Source organism: Oncorhynchus masou, chromosome 24 (genome assembly GCF_036934945.1).
Source record: "Oncorhynchus masou masou isolate Uvic2021 chromosome 24, UVic_Omas_1.1, whole genome shotgun sequence".
Taxonomy (NCBI): Eukaryota; Metazoa; Chordata; class Actinopteri; order Salmoniformes; family Salmonidae; genus Oncorhynchus; species Oncorhynchus masou.
This window is the reverse complement of record NC_088235.1, coordinates 18,730,478-18,744,121: the sequence shown is the minus strand read 5'-3', so window position 1 is coordinate 18,744,121 and position 13,644 is coordinate 18,730,478. Positions and strand designations below refer to the sequence as shown.

Sequence of the window (13,644 nt, the reverse complement as noted above, 5' to 3'; positions counted from 1 at the left end):
CATATAAGGTCCCACAGTTGACAGTGCAAGAATCCGAGGGTCACTCTGACAGAGCTCCATAGTTATTCTGTGGAAATGGTAGAACCTTCCAGAAGGACAGCCATCTCTGCAGCACTCCACCAATCAGGTCTTTATGGTAGGGCGGCCAAACGAAAGCCACTCCTCAGTAAAAGGCACATGACAGCCCGCTTGGTGTTTGCCAAAAGGCACCTAAAAGATTCAGACCATGAGAAACAAGATTCTCTGATCTGATGAAACCAAGATTGAACTCTTTGGCCTGAATGCCATGCATCATTTCTGGGGAATATTTTTCAATGGCAGGGACTTGAAGACTGATCAGGATTAAGGGAAAGATGAATGGCGCAATGTACAGAGAGATCCTCCGCTCAGGACCTCAGACTGGGACGAAGGTTCACCTTGAAACAGGACAACAACCCTAAGCACACAGCCAAGACAGCGCAGGAGTAGCTGTAATCTCTGCAAAAGGTGTTTCAACAAAGTACTGTGTAAAGAGTCTGAATAGTTATGTAAATGAAATATTTCAGTTTTTTATGTTTTATAAATTTGCCAACATTTATTAAAACCTGGTTTTGCTTTGTCATTATGGGGTATTGTGTGTAGATTGATGAGGGGAAAAAACAATCAAATACATTTTAGAATAAGACTGTAAGGTAACAAAATGTGGAAAAAGTGAAGGGGTCTGAATACTTTCCAAATGCACTGTACTATATACATTTTATGGACATAGGATGTTTTGCAATAGTTATCTTTTGTTTGGTTTTATTCCCATCCTTCAGCTACCCTCAATCCCTACCATCTACTGTAAAACATTTATCTTACAAAGGAATTGCCACAATATGATGTGTGGAGACATTTCACTGCAGCTAATGTAGAAGGAAAAACTGTGTACATTTGCAAATACTGTGCCAAATCATATGTGAAGAATGCAACAAAGATGCAGAATCATCTGGCCAAGTGCATAAAGTTCCCTCAGCGCTCACAACAAGAAACCTCTGACAAAAGTCCCTCTACTTCTATTCGAAGTGAAAATGATGACTCAGACACCTCGTCGATAGCAACAGCTCACGGTCCTCCTGGAATCAGAAGTTGTTTTAACTCAATGGAGGAACATAGTCAGAGAAATGCTGATTAATGTCTTGCTCGAGCTGTGTATGCAACTGGTTCACCTCTGGTGCTTAACAGGCAATGTGTATTGGAAGAGATTTCTGAATGTTCTTTGCCAAGCATACACCCTTCCAACCAGACATGCTTTATCTACTAATTTTCTGGATGCAGAGTTCAACAGAGTTCAAGTGAAGGTAAAGCAAATAATAGAGAAAGCAGACTGTATTACAATCATCTCTGATGGGTGGTCGAATGTTCGTGGGAAAGGAATAATTAACTGCATCATCTCCACCGCTACAAGGTCTCACCGGTCTCTGCATTGCAGATGAGCTGAAGGCAGTCATCAATGACCTTGGACCACAGAAGGTATTTGCACTGGTGACAGACAATGCTGCAAACATGAAGGCTGCTTGGTCTAAAGTGGAGGTGTCCTACCCTCACATCACACCCATTGGCTGTGCTGCTCAGGCATTGAATCTGCTCCTCAGGGACATCATAGCACTGAAAACAATGGATACACTCTATAATAGAGCCAAGGAAATTGTTAGGTATGTGAAGGGTCATCAAGACATAGCAGAAATCTACCTCACATTACGTTACATTACATTTAAGTCATTTAGCAGACGCTCTTAACCAGAGCGACTTACAAATTGGTGAATTCACCTTCTGACATCCAGTGGAACAGCCACTTTACAATAGTGCATCTAAATCATTTAAGGGGGGGGGGGGTGAGAAGGATTACTTATCCTATCCTAGGTATTCCTTGAAGAGGTGGGGTTTCAGGTGTCTCCGGAAGGTGGTGATTGACTCCGCTGTCCTGGCGTGGTGAGGGAGTTTGTTCCACCATTGGGGGGCCAGAGCAGTGAACAGTTTTGACTGGGCTGAGCGGAAACTGTACTTCCTCAGTGGTAGGGAGGCGAGCAGGCCAGAGGTGGATGAACGCAGTGCCCTTGTTTGGGTGTAGGGCCTGATCAGAGCCTGGAGGTACTGCGGTGCCGTTCCCCTCACAGCTCCGTAGGCAAGCACCATGGTCTTGTAGCGGATGCGAGCTTCAACTGGAAGCCAGTGGAGAGAGCGGAGGAGCGGGGTGACGTGAGAGAACTTGGGAAGGTTGAACACCAGACGGGCTGCGGCGTTCTGGATGAGTTGTAGGGGTTTAATGGCACAGGCAGGGAGCCCAGCCAACAGCGAGTTGCAGTAATCCAGACGGGAGATGACAAGTGCCTGGATTAGGACCTGCGCCGCTTCCTGTGTGAGGCAGGGTCGTACTCTGCGGATGTTGTAGAGCATGAACCTACAGGAACGGGCCACCGCCATGATGTTAGTTGAGAACGACAGGGTGTTGTCCAGGATCACGCCAAGGTTCTTAGCGCTCTGGGAGGACACAATGGAGTTGTCAACCGTGATGGCGAGATCATGGAACGGGCAGTCCTTCCCCGGGAGGAAGAGCAGCTCCGTCTTGCCGAGGTTCAGCTTGAGGTGGTGATCCGTCATCCACACTGATATGTCTGCCAGACATGCAGAGATGCGATTCGCCACCTGGTCATCATGGAACGGGCAGTCCTTCCCCTGGAGGGTTAGAGGCAGATGCTTGGAATTTAGAGTGGTAGAAAGTGGCTTTAGCAGCAGAGACAGAGGAGGAAAATGTAGAGAGGAGGGAGTGAAAGGATGCCAGGTCCGCAGGGAGGCGAGTTTGCCTCCATTTCCGCTCGGCTGCCCGGAGCTCTGTTCTGTGAGCTCGCAATGAGTCGTCCCGAGCCACGGAGCGGGAGGGAGGACCGAGCCGGCCTGGAGGATAGGGGACATAGAGAGTCAAAGGATGCAGAAAGGGAAGAGAGGAGGGTTGAGGAGGCAGAATCAGGAGATAGGTTGGAGAAGGTATGAGCAGAGGGAAGAGATGATAGGATGGAAGAGGAGAGAGTAGCGGGGGAGAGAGAGCGAAGGTTGGGACGGCGCGATACCCTCCGAGTAGGGGCAGTGTGGGAAGTGTTGGATGAGAGCGAGAGGGAAAAGGATACAAGGAGGTGGTCGGAGACTTGGAGGGGAGTTGCAATGAGGTTAGTGGAAGAACAGCATCTAGTAAAGATGAGGTCGAGCGTATTGCCTGCCTTGTGAGTAGGGGGGAAGGTGAGAGGGTGAGGTCAAAAGAGGAGAGGAGTGGAAAGAAGGAGGCAGAGAGGAATGAGTCATGCAAAGTGAGAAGAATAAGAGCACCGCATTGATGGTGCCCAGCAGCACCCATTGGGGTGGTGTTGTCATAATGTTTGACAGTCTCCTGGAGCGGAAGGAGTCTCTCCAAAAAATGTCCATATCACAGTCTGCAGATATGGACAGCCCCATCAAGAGGATCCTCCTGGATGATGTATTTTGGGAGAGAGTGGTAGGCAGCCTGAAACTACTGAAACCTATAGCAGTAGCCATTGCACAGATTGAGGGAGACAATGCCATCCTGTCTGATGTTCAGACTCTCACCCACTTCACTGCTGCTCCAAGCACAGGAAACTGCAGTTCTGAAATACTTCAATAAGTGTGAAGACTTCTGCCTGAAGCCCATACAGTGTCTTGCAAAACTATTCACATCCTTGCCATTTTTTCCTATTTTGTTGCATTACAACATGTAATTTAAATGGATTTATATTTGGATTTCATATAATGGACATACACAACATTTTCCAAATTAGTGAAGTGAAATTTAAAAAACAACTTGTTTCAAAAAAACATTTTAAAAATAAAAGTGTAAAAGTGGTGTGTGCATATGTTTTCACCCCCTTTGCTATGAAGCCCCTAAATAAGATCTGGTGCAACCAATATCCTTCAGAAGTCACATTATTAGTTAAATAAAGTCCACCTGTTTGCAATCTAAGTGTCACATGATCTGTCACATGATCTCAGTAGAAATACACCTGTTCTGAAAGGCTCCAGATTTAATCACTTGCAATTATGTCTACTTATGGTAAGGTAAAAGGTTCATGTTTCTGTCTCCATATGATATGGTACATATTTCCAATGCAAAAAAACATCCACATTTAAATGGTATTAATATTCATTTGCATATATTTCCGTTAATTCCCATATATTCCCGCTAATTCCCACGGAAAGTTTCTTCCTCTAAATAAATTGTGCAACCCTACCCCTAACCATAAGCTAACCTTAGAACTAACCTTAACCCCAACCCTAAAACTAAGCCCAACCTTAACTCCTAACCCTAATCCCTAACCAATAACCCTAGATGTAACCCTAACCACAACCTAACCCCTAAGCCTAAAAAAAACATTTTTCCTTGTGTGGACCTGCAAGATTATTCCACTTTTCATGACTTCTGGTACGTACAAGGATAGTAAAACCAAACACACACATGCTCCTGTCCCTTAGGTTTAGCCTGCTGGTTTCTTCTCACCTGGCAGAGCTTTCAACTAGTAAGGATAAACAGAAAATTGTTTAGGAACAGTTGAAAAATTAATTCCTGACTAAAGTCAAAACTCATAGTTAATCTATTATCTTTAGCTCTTATCCAAAGGAACTTGCCCTGAATGCCTTTGTTAATCCTACAGCTATTGGATGCAGTAATCATGAGCCTATAAACCAGAGTTAAACTGTTAGCACTGAGGAGGTGTGCCCTAGTAGGAAGACCACTTTGTGCAGCTCACCCTGCACTAACAAGTCTACTTCTGATAAACTTCCCAGTAAAGCATTAAAAACAACCAAGCAACCCAGAAAAGTGCTAAAAATAGCCCATATTGACATATGCAGCCTGCGAAACGAGGTTCATGAAGTCAATAACTTGCTTATAACAGATGACATTCATATTCTGACAATCTCTGAATCAATCAAATGTATTTATAAAGCCCTTCTTTCATCAGCTGATGTCACAAAGTGCTGTATAGAAACCAGCCTAAAACCCCAAAGCAGGTGTAGAAGCACGGTGGCTAGGAAAAACTCCCTGGAAAGGCCAGAACCTAGGAAGAAACCTAGAGAGGAACCAGGCTATGAGGGGTGGCCAGTCCTCTTCTGGCTGTGCCGGGTGGAGATTATTACAGAACATGACCAATATGTTCAAATGTTCATAGATGACCAGCATGGTCAAATAATAATAATCACAGTGGTTGTCAAGGGTGCAACAGGTCAGCATCTCAGGAGTAAATGTCAGTTGGCTTTTCATAGCCGATCATTCAGAGTATCTCTACCGCTCCTGCTGTCTCTAGAGAGTTGAAAACGGCAGGTCTGGGACAGGTAGCACGTCTGGTGAACAGGTCAGGGTTCCATAGCCGCAGGCAGAACAGTTGAAACTGGAGCAGCAGCATGGCCAGGTGGACTGGGGACAGCAAGGAGTCATCAGGCCAGGTAGTCCTGAGGCATGGTCCTAGGGCTCAGGTCCTCCTCCTCCGAGAGAGAGAGAGAGAGAGAGAGAGAGAGAGAGAGAGAGAGAGAGAGAGAGAAAGAGAGAGAGAGAGAGATAATTAGAGAGAGCATACTTAAATTCACATGGGACACCGGAGAAATAGTCCAGATATAACCTCTCTGGCGCAGGCGTGTCGCTAGCGACGCTCCTCAACAACATCCGGTGAAATTGCAGAGCGCCAAATTCAAAATACAGAAATAGTTGTAATAAAAATACAAGTGTTATACATCAGCTTAAAGATGAACTTCCTGTTAATCCAGCAGCTTTGTCAGGTTACAAAAAGGTTTTACAGCTATACATGTCAGGTTCTACAGCGACTGAAATGACTGCAACACTTACAAAGAGCTGCAGTTAGTATCGGAATGGGTAGCAAGGCATAAGTTAGTCCTAAATATTTCCAAAACTAAAAGCATCGTATTTGGGAAAAATCATTCACTAAACCATTAACCTCAACTACATCTCGTAATGAATAATGTGGAAATTGAGCAAGTTGAGGTGACTAAACTGCTTGGAGTAACACTGGATTGTACTCTGTCATGGTCAAAATATATTGATACAGTAGAGATGGGGAGAAGTCTGTCCATAATAAAGCGCTGCTCTGCCTTCTTAACAACACTGTCAACAAGGCAGGTCCTACGGGCCCTGGTTTTGTCACATCTAGACTACTGTTCAATTGTGTGGTCAAGTGCCACAAAGAGGAACTTGGGAAAGTTGCAGATGGTTCAGAACAGGGCAGCACTGCTGGCCCTTAAAGTACACAGATAGCTAACATTAATGACATGCATGTCAATCGCTCATGGCTCAAAGTGGAAGAGATATTGACTTCTTCATTACTTGTTTTTGTAAGAGGTGTTGACAAGCTGAATGTACCGAGCTGTCTGTTTAAACTACTGGCACACAGCTCGGACACCAATATATACCCCACAAGACATGCCACCAGAGGTCTCTTCCAGAACACTCCCGAACAGAACAGTCCAGAACAGACTATGGGAGGTGCATAGTACTACATAGAGCCATGACTACTTGGTACTCTATTCCACATTGGTAACTGATGCAAGCAGTAGAATCAGATTTTAAAAAGCAGGTAAAAATACAGCTTATGAAACAGCGGGAACTGTGAAGCAACACAAACATACATACATTTTCATACTTGTCACCCATGGGAATAAAACCCACAACCCTGGCATTGCTAGAACCATGCTCTAACAACCAATCTACGAAGGAGCACCAATATTAGTTCAACGTTGCTTTTAGTGAGAGATATACTCAACGTTTAATTTCTAACCATTACCAAACCCACTCTTAATGTCGAATCAACCTAAAGTGCCATAGTCTAAGCCGACACTAACATTAGGGCCAAGCATTTTGGGTGGGTTTTCTTACCCTGCATTTTGATCATCTGACCTCAAGAGGCATATAAAGCAATATCTCATACAATGATCATCTAACGTAATTATCCAATTAGTCAAAAATAAATTCCCAACCATGTGGATTTACATCAAATGAATTATTTGCAGACAATTACACTCATCAGAAGCCTATGCTTTAGCCTAATGCACCAAATAATTTTACTATCTAAGGACATTATCAACATAAATATTTAACTTATCAAGCATTTTATCTAAGAAAATGTATTCTATTTCCAGGCAAAGTAGCCATTTTCATTTGCTATAGAAATATTCTACAGGCCTTTTTGAAATTGGACACTGTGGTTGGATTAACGAGAAGTGTATCTTTAAAATGGTGTAAAATACTTGTATGGTTGAGGAATTGTAATTATTATATTGACTATTTTGACACTATTGACTCTATTGACTGTAGTGAAAATACTGACTCTATTGACTCTATGGACTAAATGGACCCTATTGACTCTACTGACTATATTAACTATATTGACTCTATTTACTATATTGTCTATATTGACTATTTTGACACTATTGACAATGTTTCCCCTATTGACACTATTGACCCTATTGACCATATAGACTCTACTGACAATGTTGACTATATTGACCCTATTGACTCTATTTATATTGTTTTATTGACACGTTTGACTCGATTGAGTATATTGACTATACTGACCCTATTGACTCTACTGACTGTATTGACCCTATTTACTGTATTGACACTTTTGACTCTATGGACGCTATTGACTATAATGACTATATTGACTCGCCTGAATATATTGACTCTATTGACTATATTGACCTTATTGACTATATTGACCCTATTTACTGTATTGACATTATTGACTCGATTGTCTATATTGACCCTATTGACTCTATTAACTATTTTGACTCGATTGACTATTTTGACACTATTGACTCTATTGAGTATATTGACTATACTGACTATTTTGACACTATTGACTATATTGAGTATATTGACTATACTGACTGTATTGACACTATTGACTCTATTGTCTATATTGACCCTATTGACTCTATTAACTATTTTGACACTATTGAGTATATTGACTATACTGACCCCATTGACACTATTGACTCTATTGTCTATATTGACTTATTTTGACACTATTGACTATATTGACTATAATAACTGTATTGACTCTATGTACCCTATTGACTCTATTGGCCCTATTGACTATACTGACCCTATTGACTGTATTGACACTATTGACTATATTGACTCTATTAAATACATTAAGTCTATTGACTAGATTGACAATATTTTCTATGTTGACCTTTTTTTTACACTATTGACTATATGGGCCCTACTGAATATATTGACTCTATTGACCATATTGACTCTATTAACTATATTGACACCATTGACTCTATTTACTAAATTGACTACATTGGCTATATTGACTCCATTTGCAACAGGCTACATCTGTATTATGTGTTTGATTTATAATTATTCTACTATAATGATTTATATGGGTATCTGTTGTCTGCCAATTTGTTTTGTAAATATTGTTATTGCCTGGACTATTGGTCATAGTGATTGTCCACTATTCATGTATAAGTCTAGCTGTGCAGACACCTCATTCTTTCCACATGGTGGAGACTCACACCAAAAAAAATGAACAGACAATTTGCACTTCAAATGTAAATGTGGTGCATTCCCAGCAGAAATACATGCAACAGTGAAGGGTGTTTTCAAGCAAACCTCAGTGATATGTGGTTGTAAACGTTGCATGACATCTATCTATCTATCTATCTATCTATCTATCTATCTATATCTATCTATCTATATATCTATGCACGCACTGCTCTTCTTGTGTCAAGGTCGATAAATTAGATGTTATAGGCCAGACAACCGGGATGCACTGTCGGGATCAAACACACTTTATTTTTAACCCAATAAAAATGTAGATATGTTGGCTATCTTCATGTTTTATGGGTTATTAATCTGGTCGCAAAAAAATTAAAATCCTATGACTAACAAAATGCTAAACAAGTGTGTATTATTGTCATTCAAAGCCTATTGCCCTATGATCATAATCATCGGCTACGATATGGTTTTATGTTTTGGAAAACAGATACATGTCTTACATTATTAGAGCTATGGTGTAATTCAGGTGCGACAGTCAGTGTTGTGGCTAGTTTAAGATAATCATCTGTTGCAAATACCAGACATACCTAACCACCCCAATGACCCACCCCTTTTCCATGTCTTTGACGCAATAGCCCCCTGCTTGTAAGAGTAATAACCTTGCTACTCGGTGGATAGACCTATCAAACACAGCAATGAGCCCCCCCGATATGTTTCCGAAAAGACAATGATGTAATCAGTAGGCCTACTCCAGCACATCATATCCCTGTATCTGTCACTTGAGCCCTTGGATGCGTCTCTGTCCTGACAGCCTGGTCGACTCGCCTACACTGACAGTTGTGTTTCACTCCCCCATCTGGCATCGACAAGACGCAGCGCGCCTCAGAGAAAGAAACTGACGTGTTTTGCGCATTTCCTGCACCAGTGTTTAGACGGTCGGAGGAGAAAGGGAGGTGTGCAGGAAACCAAGAACATCAACGGCGAGAAAACAGCCTGGGAGTTTAAGGAGCAAACTGAAACCAAGTACAGCAACGGCAAGAAACCCGTCTGGGAGTATAAGGAGCGAACAGAAACCAAGAAAACCACAACAGAGTCGACCTGCAACTATACACTGCTTGAGCAATTCACAAGTCGGGTAGTCGGTTTGGGAAACATCCCAAATACTCGGCGAGGAGGCAGCAGTCTCTAACAACGGTGGAATACGAGTGTTTCCAAAGCCTAGTGGAGTTGCCGAGGATAGTTTTGATAGATTTTGCTCTGTCGTGTTGCGGTTTGGGTAGGCTATTGACATTCCAACTGCTGCATAGTCGTATTTTTCCTTCATATAAGCTTATCAAGACGTGTATTTATTCTATTCAAAAGAAAGGATTTGTCTGGTTGAACGCCAAATGTGGATTATCATTGGGAAAACCAAGACTGTTAGAGAGCAAAAACGAGACAATTTACTCTCATTAGACTGTTTCGGGAGGAGTGATTTGCATCCGATTGGTAGTCTATGTGTGTACTAGCGTGAGACGGGACAGCATTTCCCCGTTACATTTAAGTCTCAACCCATTCAAACCGTGGTCTTCATTTGAGGATTCAAACGATACATAAAACTAGGAGAAATTATTTATGACCAGTTGAAGTGTTTGGGTTAAAGGAATTTATTGTAAACAACCACTCTTCTTCCAAGTCATATTGAGGAGGATTACATCACCGCCATGGTGGTTTTCAATGGGTTATTGAAGATCAGGATTTGTGAGGCGTTGGACTTGAAACCGACAGCTTGGTCTCTCAGACATGCGGTTGGCCCAAAGACCCAGACTTTTCTCTTAGACACATACATTGCACTAAACGTGGATGACTCGCGTGTGGGCCAAACTTCCACCAAACAGAAAACCAACAGCCCTGCGTGGAACGACGAATTCGTTACGGAGGTGCATAACGGAAGGAAAATCGAACTGTCGGTGTTTCACGATGCGCCAATTGGATATGACGATTTCGTGGCCAACTGCATCATACAGTTCGAAGATATATTGCAGAACGGCAGTAAGCACTACGAGGAATGGGTATGCTTTGGCCCCTTATTATTTGGTGTTCCTTGCTCATAATGCCTTTTACCAAGTTGTTTTCATCTCACTCTCAGCATCCTCATGCCCTTACGATTAGACTAAATTATTATACAAAGTTGTATTACTATTTTGCAAAACAGTCTAGGCCTTGAATTAATGTTCATTTATCATTAACATCACCATTCACGAAAGCCCCTGGCTTGCATCCATCCACCATTGGTTTCCTGGCACTCTAGGTCACCTGTATCAAGCCAGGATCTGATAGATATATGCGCAAATAACCCCGTTGCGTAGGAACGGTGGAGATGAGGGTGCTTACAAGCCTGTCATAAATATTCCTATCAGTTGCGATGTAGGCAGCCTGCATTCTGAGAAAAACAACATGTTTCCATGTCAAAAGCTAGATTGATTTCAAATCCGATGTGGGATGGGAAGGCCAGGCAGGTAGGCCTGTAAAGGCTGCGTTTACACAGGCAGACCAATTTTGATCACACACACACACTAATTGGTGTTCTGATAATGGCATTCCGAACACGTCATGCATCTACATTTACATCTGTCCACCATATCCACATTTTGTATCTTCCCGTGTTCCCGCGCTATATTCAAATGCCAGTATGCATTCTGCAAACGGTGGAATAGGCAACGTGTGATAGATAATAACACAACAACTGATGGTAGTAGCTAACCACTGTAGCTAACTAGCCAGCTGGCCTATGTAGCTAGCTAGCAAGCAAAGCTAAATGGATTGCAAACGGGTTAGCATAACTCTCGTTTTTCTAAATATTAGTTAGCTGACTAACATTTATGAGGCCAGCAAACACTTTCCTCTCACGCTAGAAACGTATTTCCTCCAACTTTATAATGAGAAGGTGCCTCGGTCCCAAAACCCACGTTCTCTGGAGACTTGAGGGAGGAGTGCTGATGACGTCACCCGCAGCATGGCTTTCGGTAGCCTGATTGCATCCAGACCGAGGAGAAATCCGCACACAATGTAACGCAGACCATCTCCTGATGTGGTCAGCCAGATCTTAACACAATCAGACCACAAAGCGACTTGTGTGCGTCTAGACCCGTCATTTCAATGGCAAATTCATATTCTGAATGCAGAAGTTGCATGTAAGTGTCAATGACATGAGAGCACTATTGCTGAGCCTGTGACAACTTGCAATTGATTTGTCATTTGCATATGTCTTGGAAACCATGATGCCCTTGAGATGTAATTCTAATGGGGACAAAGGTCCACATACAGAGAAGTCTTTCACAACCTTCCAGATATATACTGGAATCATGAGGTTGCCTTAGGGCCATATGCTCTCTTTTATAAGATAGGCAGCTGCAGACTCAGTTGAGAAGACATGTAGCACATGATTACACCTAATGAAGGGTCATGAACATGTGGTGCCGACAGACTGTTTTCAAAATCTACAATCGTCCACCAAATTAGATGATCAATGCTATGTCCAACACATCTTCAATAAACGCTGACATGTTGTTTGGATTATGATGAGACAGATCATGTGACATAGATAATGTTATACCTTATGATAGTCTGTGAGTACGGTTACATGCACACAATAATATGATTACTGTGAATAGTCTGCTTAATATAATAGTTCGATTTAAACATTTACATGCTTTATTCCCTAATAATCCTGTTTACATGGACAGATCTGAAATCAGGCTACCTGATGGGACTTTAATAAATGCAGAAAATCGCCAATCAAAATAAACGTTCTACCACAGCGACCAGTGACCATGTTATTTTTTGATGCCTATTTGATTCTGAGTATGGACATATAAAGTTTGTATGTGAAAACAATTTCTAAGATGCATAACATTACTTTCAGTTTTTCAGAACTAACTTCACTCGTGCAAAAGACTGAAGGACACTTGCTCTGCTGGTGATAGTACATGCGCAGATCAAATATAGTGCTGTGACTCTTATTAAGGCATTTACACAACCTAATCATTTTGGGCTCATCTGTTTCAATCAGCCTATGCTTACTTCAATTATGACTTTACGCCGATTAAGATAAGTAGAGTATGGTGTTTACATGACTAAAGCCTTACTCAGCCTATTGCCATAATCAGTTTAATATTGCATTATTAGTGTGCATGTAAACATACTCTGCGTGAAGAAGGATATAGATATTTTACCTTTGAATTCCAGTCATGAAAACAATAGGCTGTTTTCCTTGGCCTTACTTCCCTTCAACATAGGCACACCTTCCTCAATGTTTTCACTACAGGAGAGTGGGTGAGATTGAGGTTCCCTGAAGGGAAGTAGGCCAAGGTTTGTGGACATCTACATATCCTTACAGGTTCTGGCCCCAAGGACATCCAAATATCTGCATCTTTTCTGACTACACCACTTCATAAACACTGCCCAACATAAAATAAACATAATTCATCTACTAAATCGTAGTTCATAAATATGTCATTACAGTATGAGACTGAACTGTATCTGTTCCGGTACCAGATTACCACATCCAAAACTCCAGAGCTGGTCATATTAGGCCATGATAACAATGCTGATTATAAAATCATAGACAGGAACAAAACATATAAAATAAAAAATAATGTAGATACTCCTCATCACTGATAATCAGTGGTGAGATGGATAACATGGACATCTTATAATAAAGGGTATATTCACAATAATACTGGGACTATTCATTGTCTTGAAGGCAATTCTGTTCCTCAGTATGCCACTAAAGCTAAGGTTATTATGACACTTTCCCTGTGAGGGAGGAACATTTTCATAAATAATGGGTTGCTTTATTCCTCTTATGAGTAGTTCTGTTCTCTTGGCCTCAGCGTGTGCTCTGTTCTCCTGGCCTCGGCATGGCAGATGGATAGGTGTGCTCTGTTCTCCTGGCCTCGGCATGACAGATGGATAGGTGTGCTCTGTTCTCCTGGCCTCGGCATGGCAGATGGATAGGTGTGCTCCTGGCCTTGGCATGGCAGATGGATAGGTGTGCTCTGTTCTCCTGGCCTCGGCATGGCAGATGGATAGGTGTGCTCCTGGCCTTGGCATGGCAGGGG

General features: G+C 42.1%; 1 protein-coding gene across 2 annotated transcripts in view; it reads left to right on the top strand.

Moving 5' to 3' along the window:
- Window positions 1-9,333: 9,333 nt before the first annotated feature.
- Window positions 9,334-13,644, top strand: part of LOC135511879 (protein kinase C epsilon type) — a 282,479-nt gene continuing 278,168 nt past the window's right edge. For both annotated transcript variants that reach the window (XM_064933385.1, XM_064933383.1), the window contains exon 1: window positions 9,334-10,593. In XM_064933385.1, coding sequence (XP_064789457.1) covers window positions 10,246-10,593 — 348 coding nt within the window. In that variant the 5' untranslated portion in view covers window positions 9,334-10,245. The remainder of the gene's footprint in view (window positions 10,594-13,644) is intronic.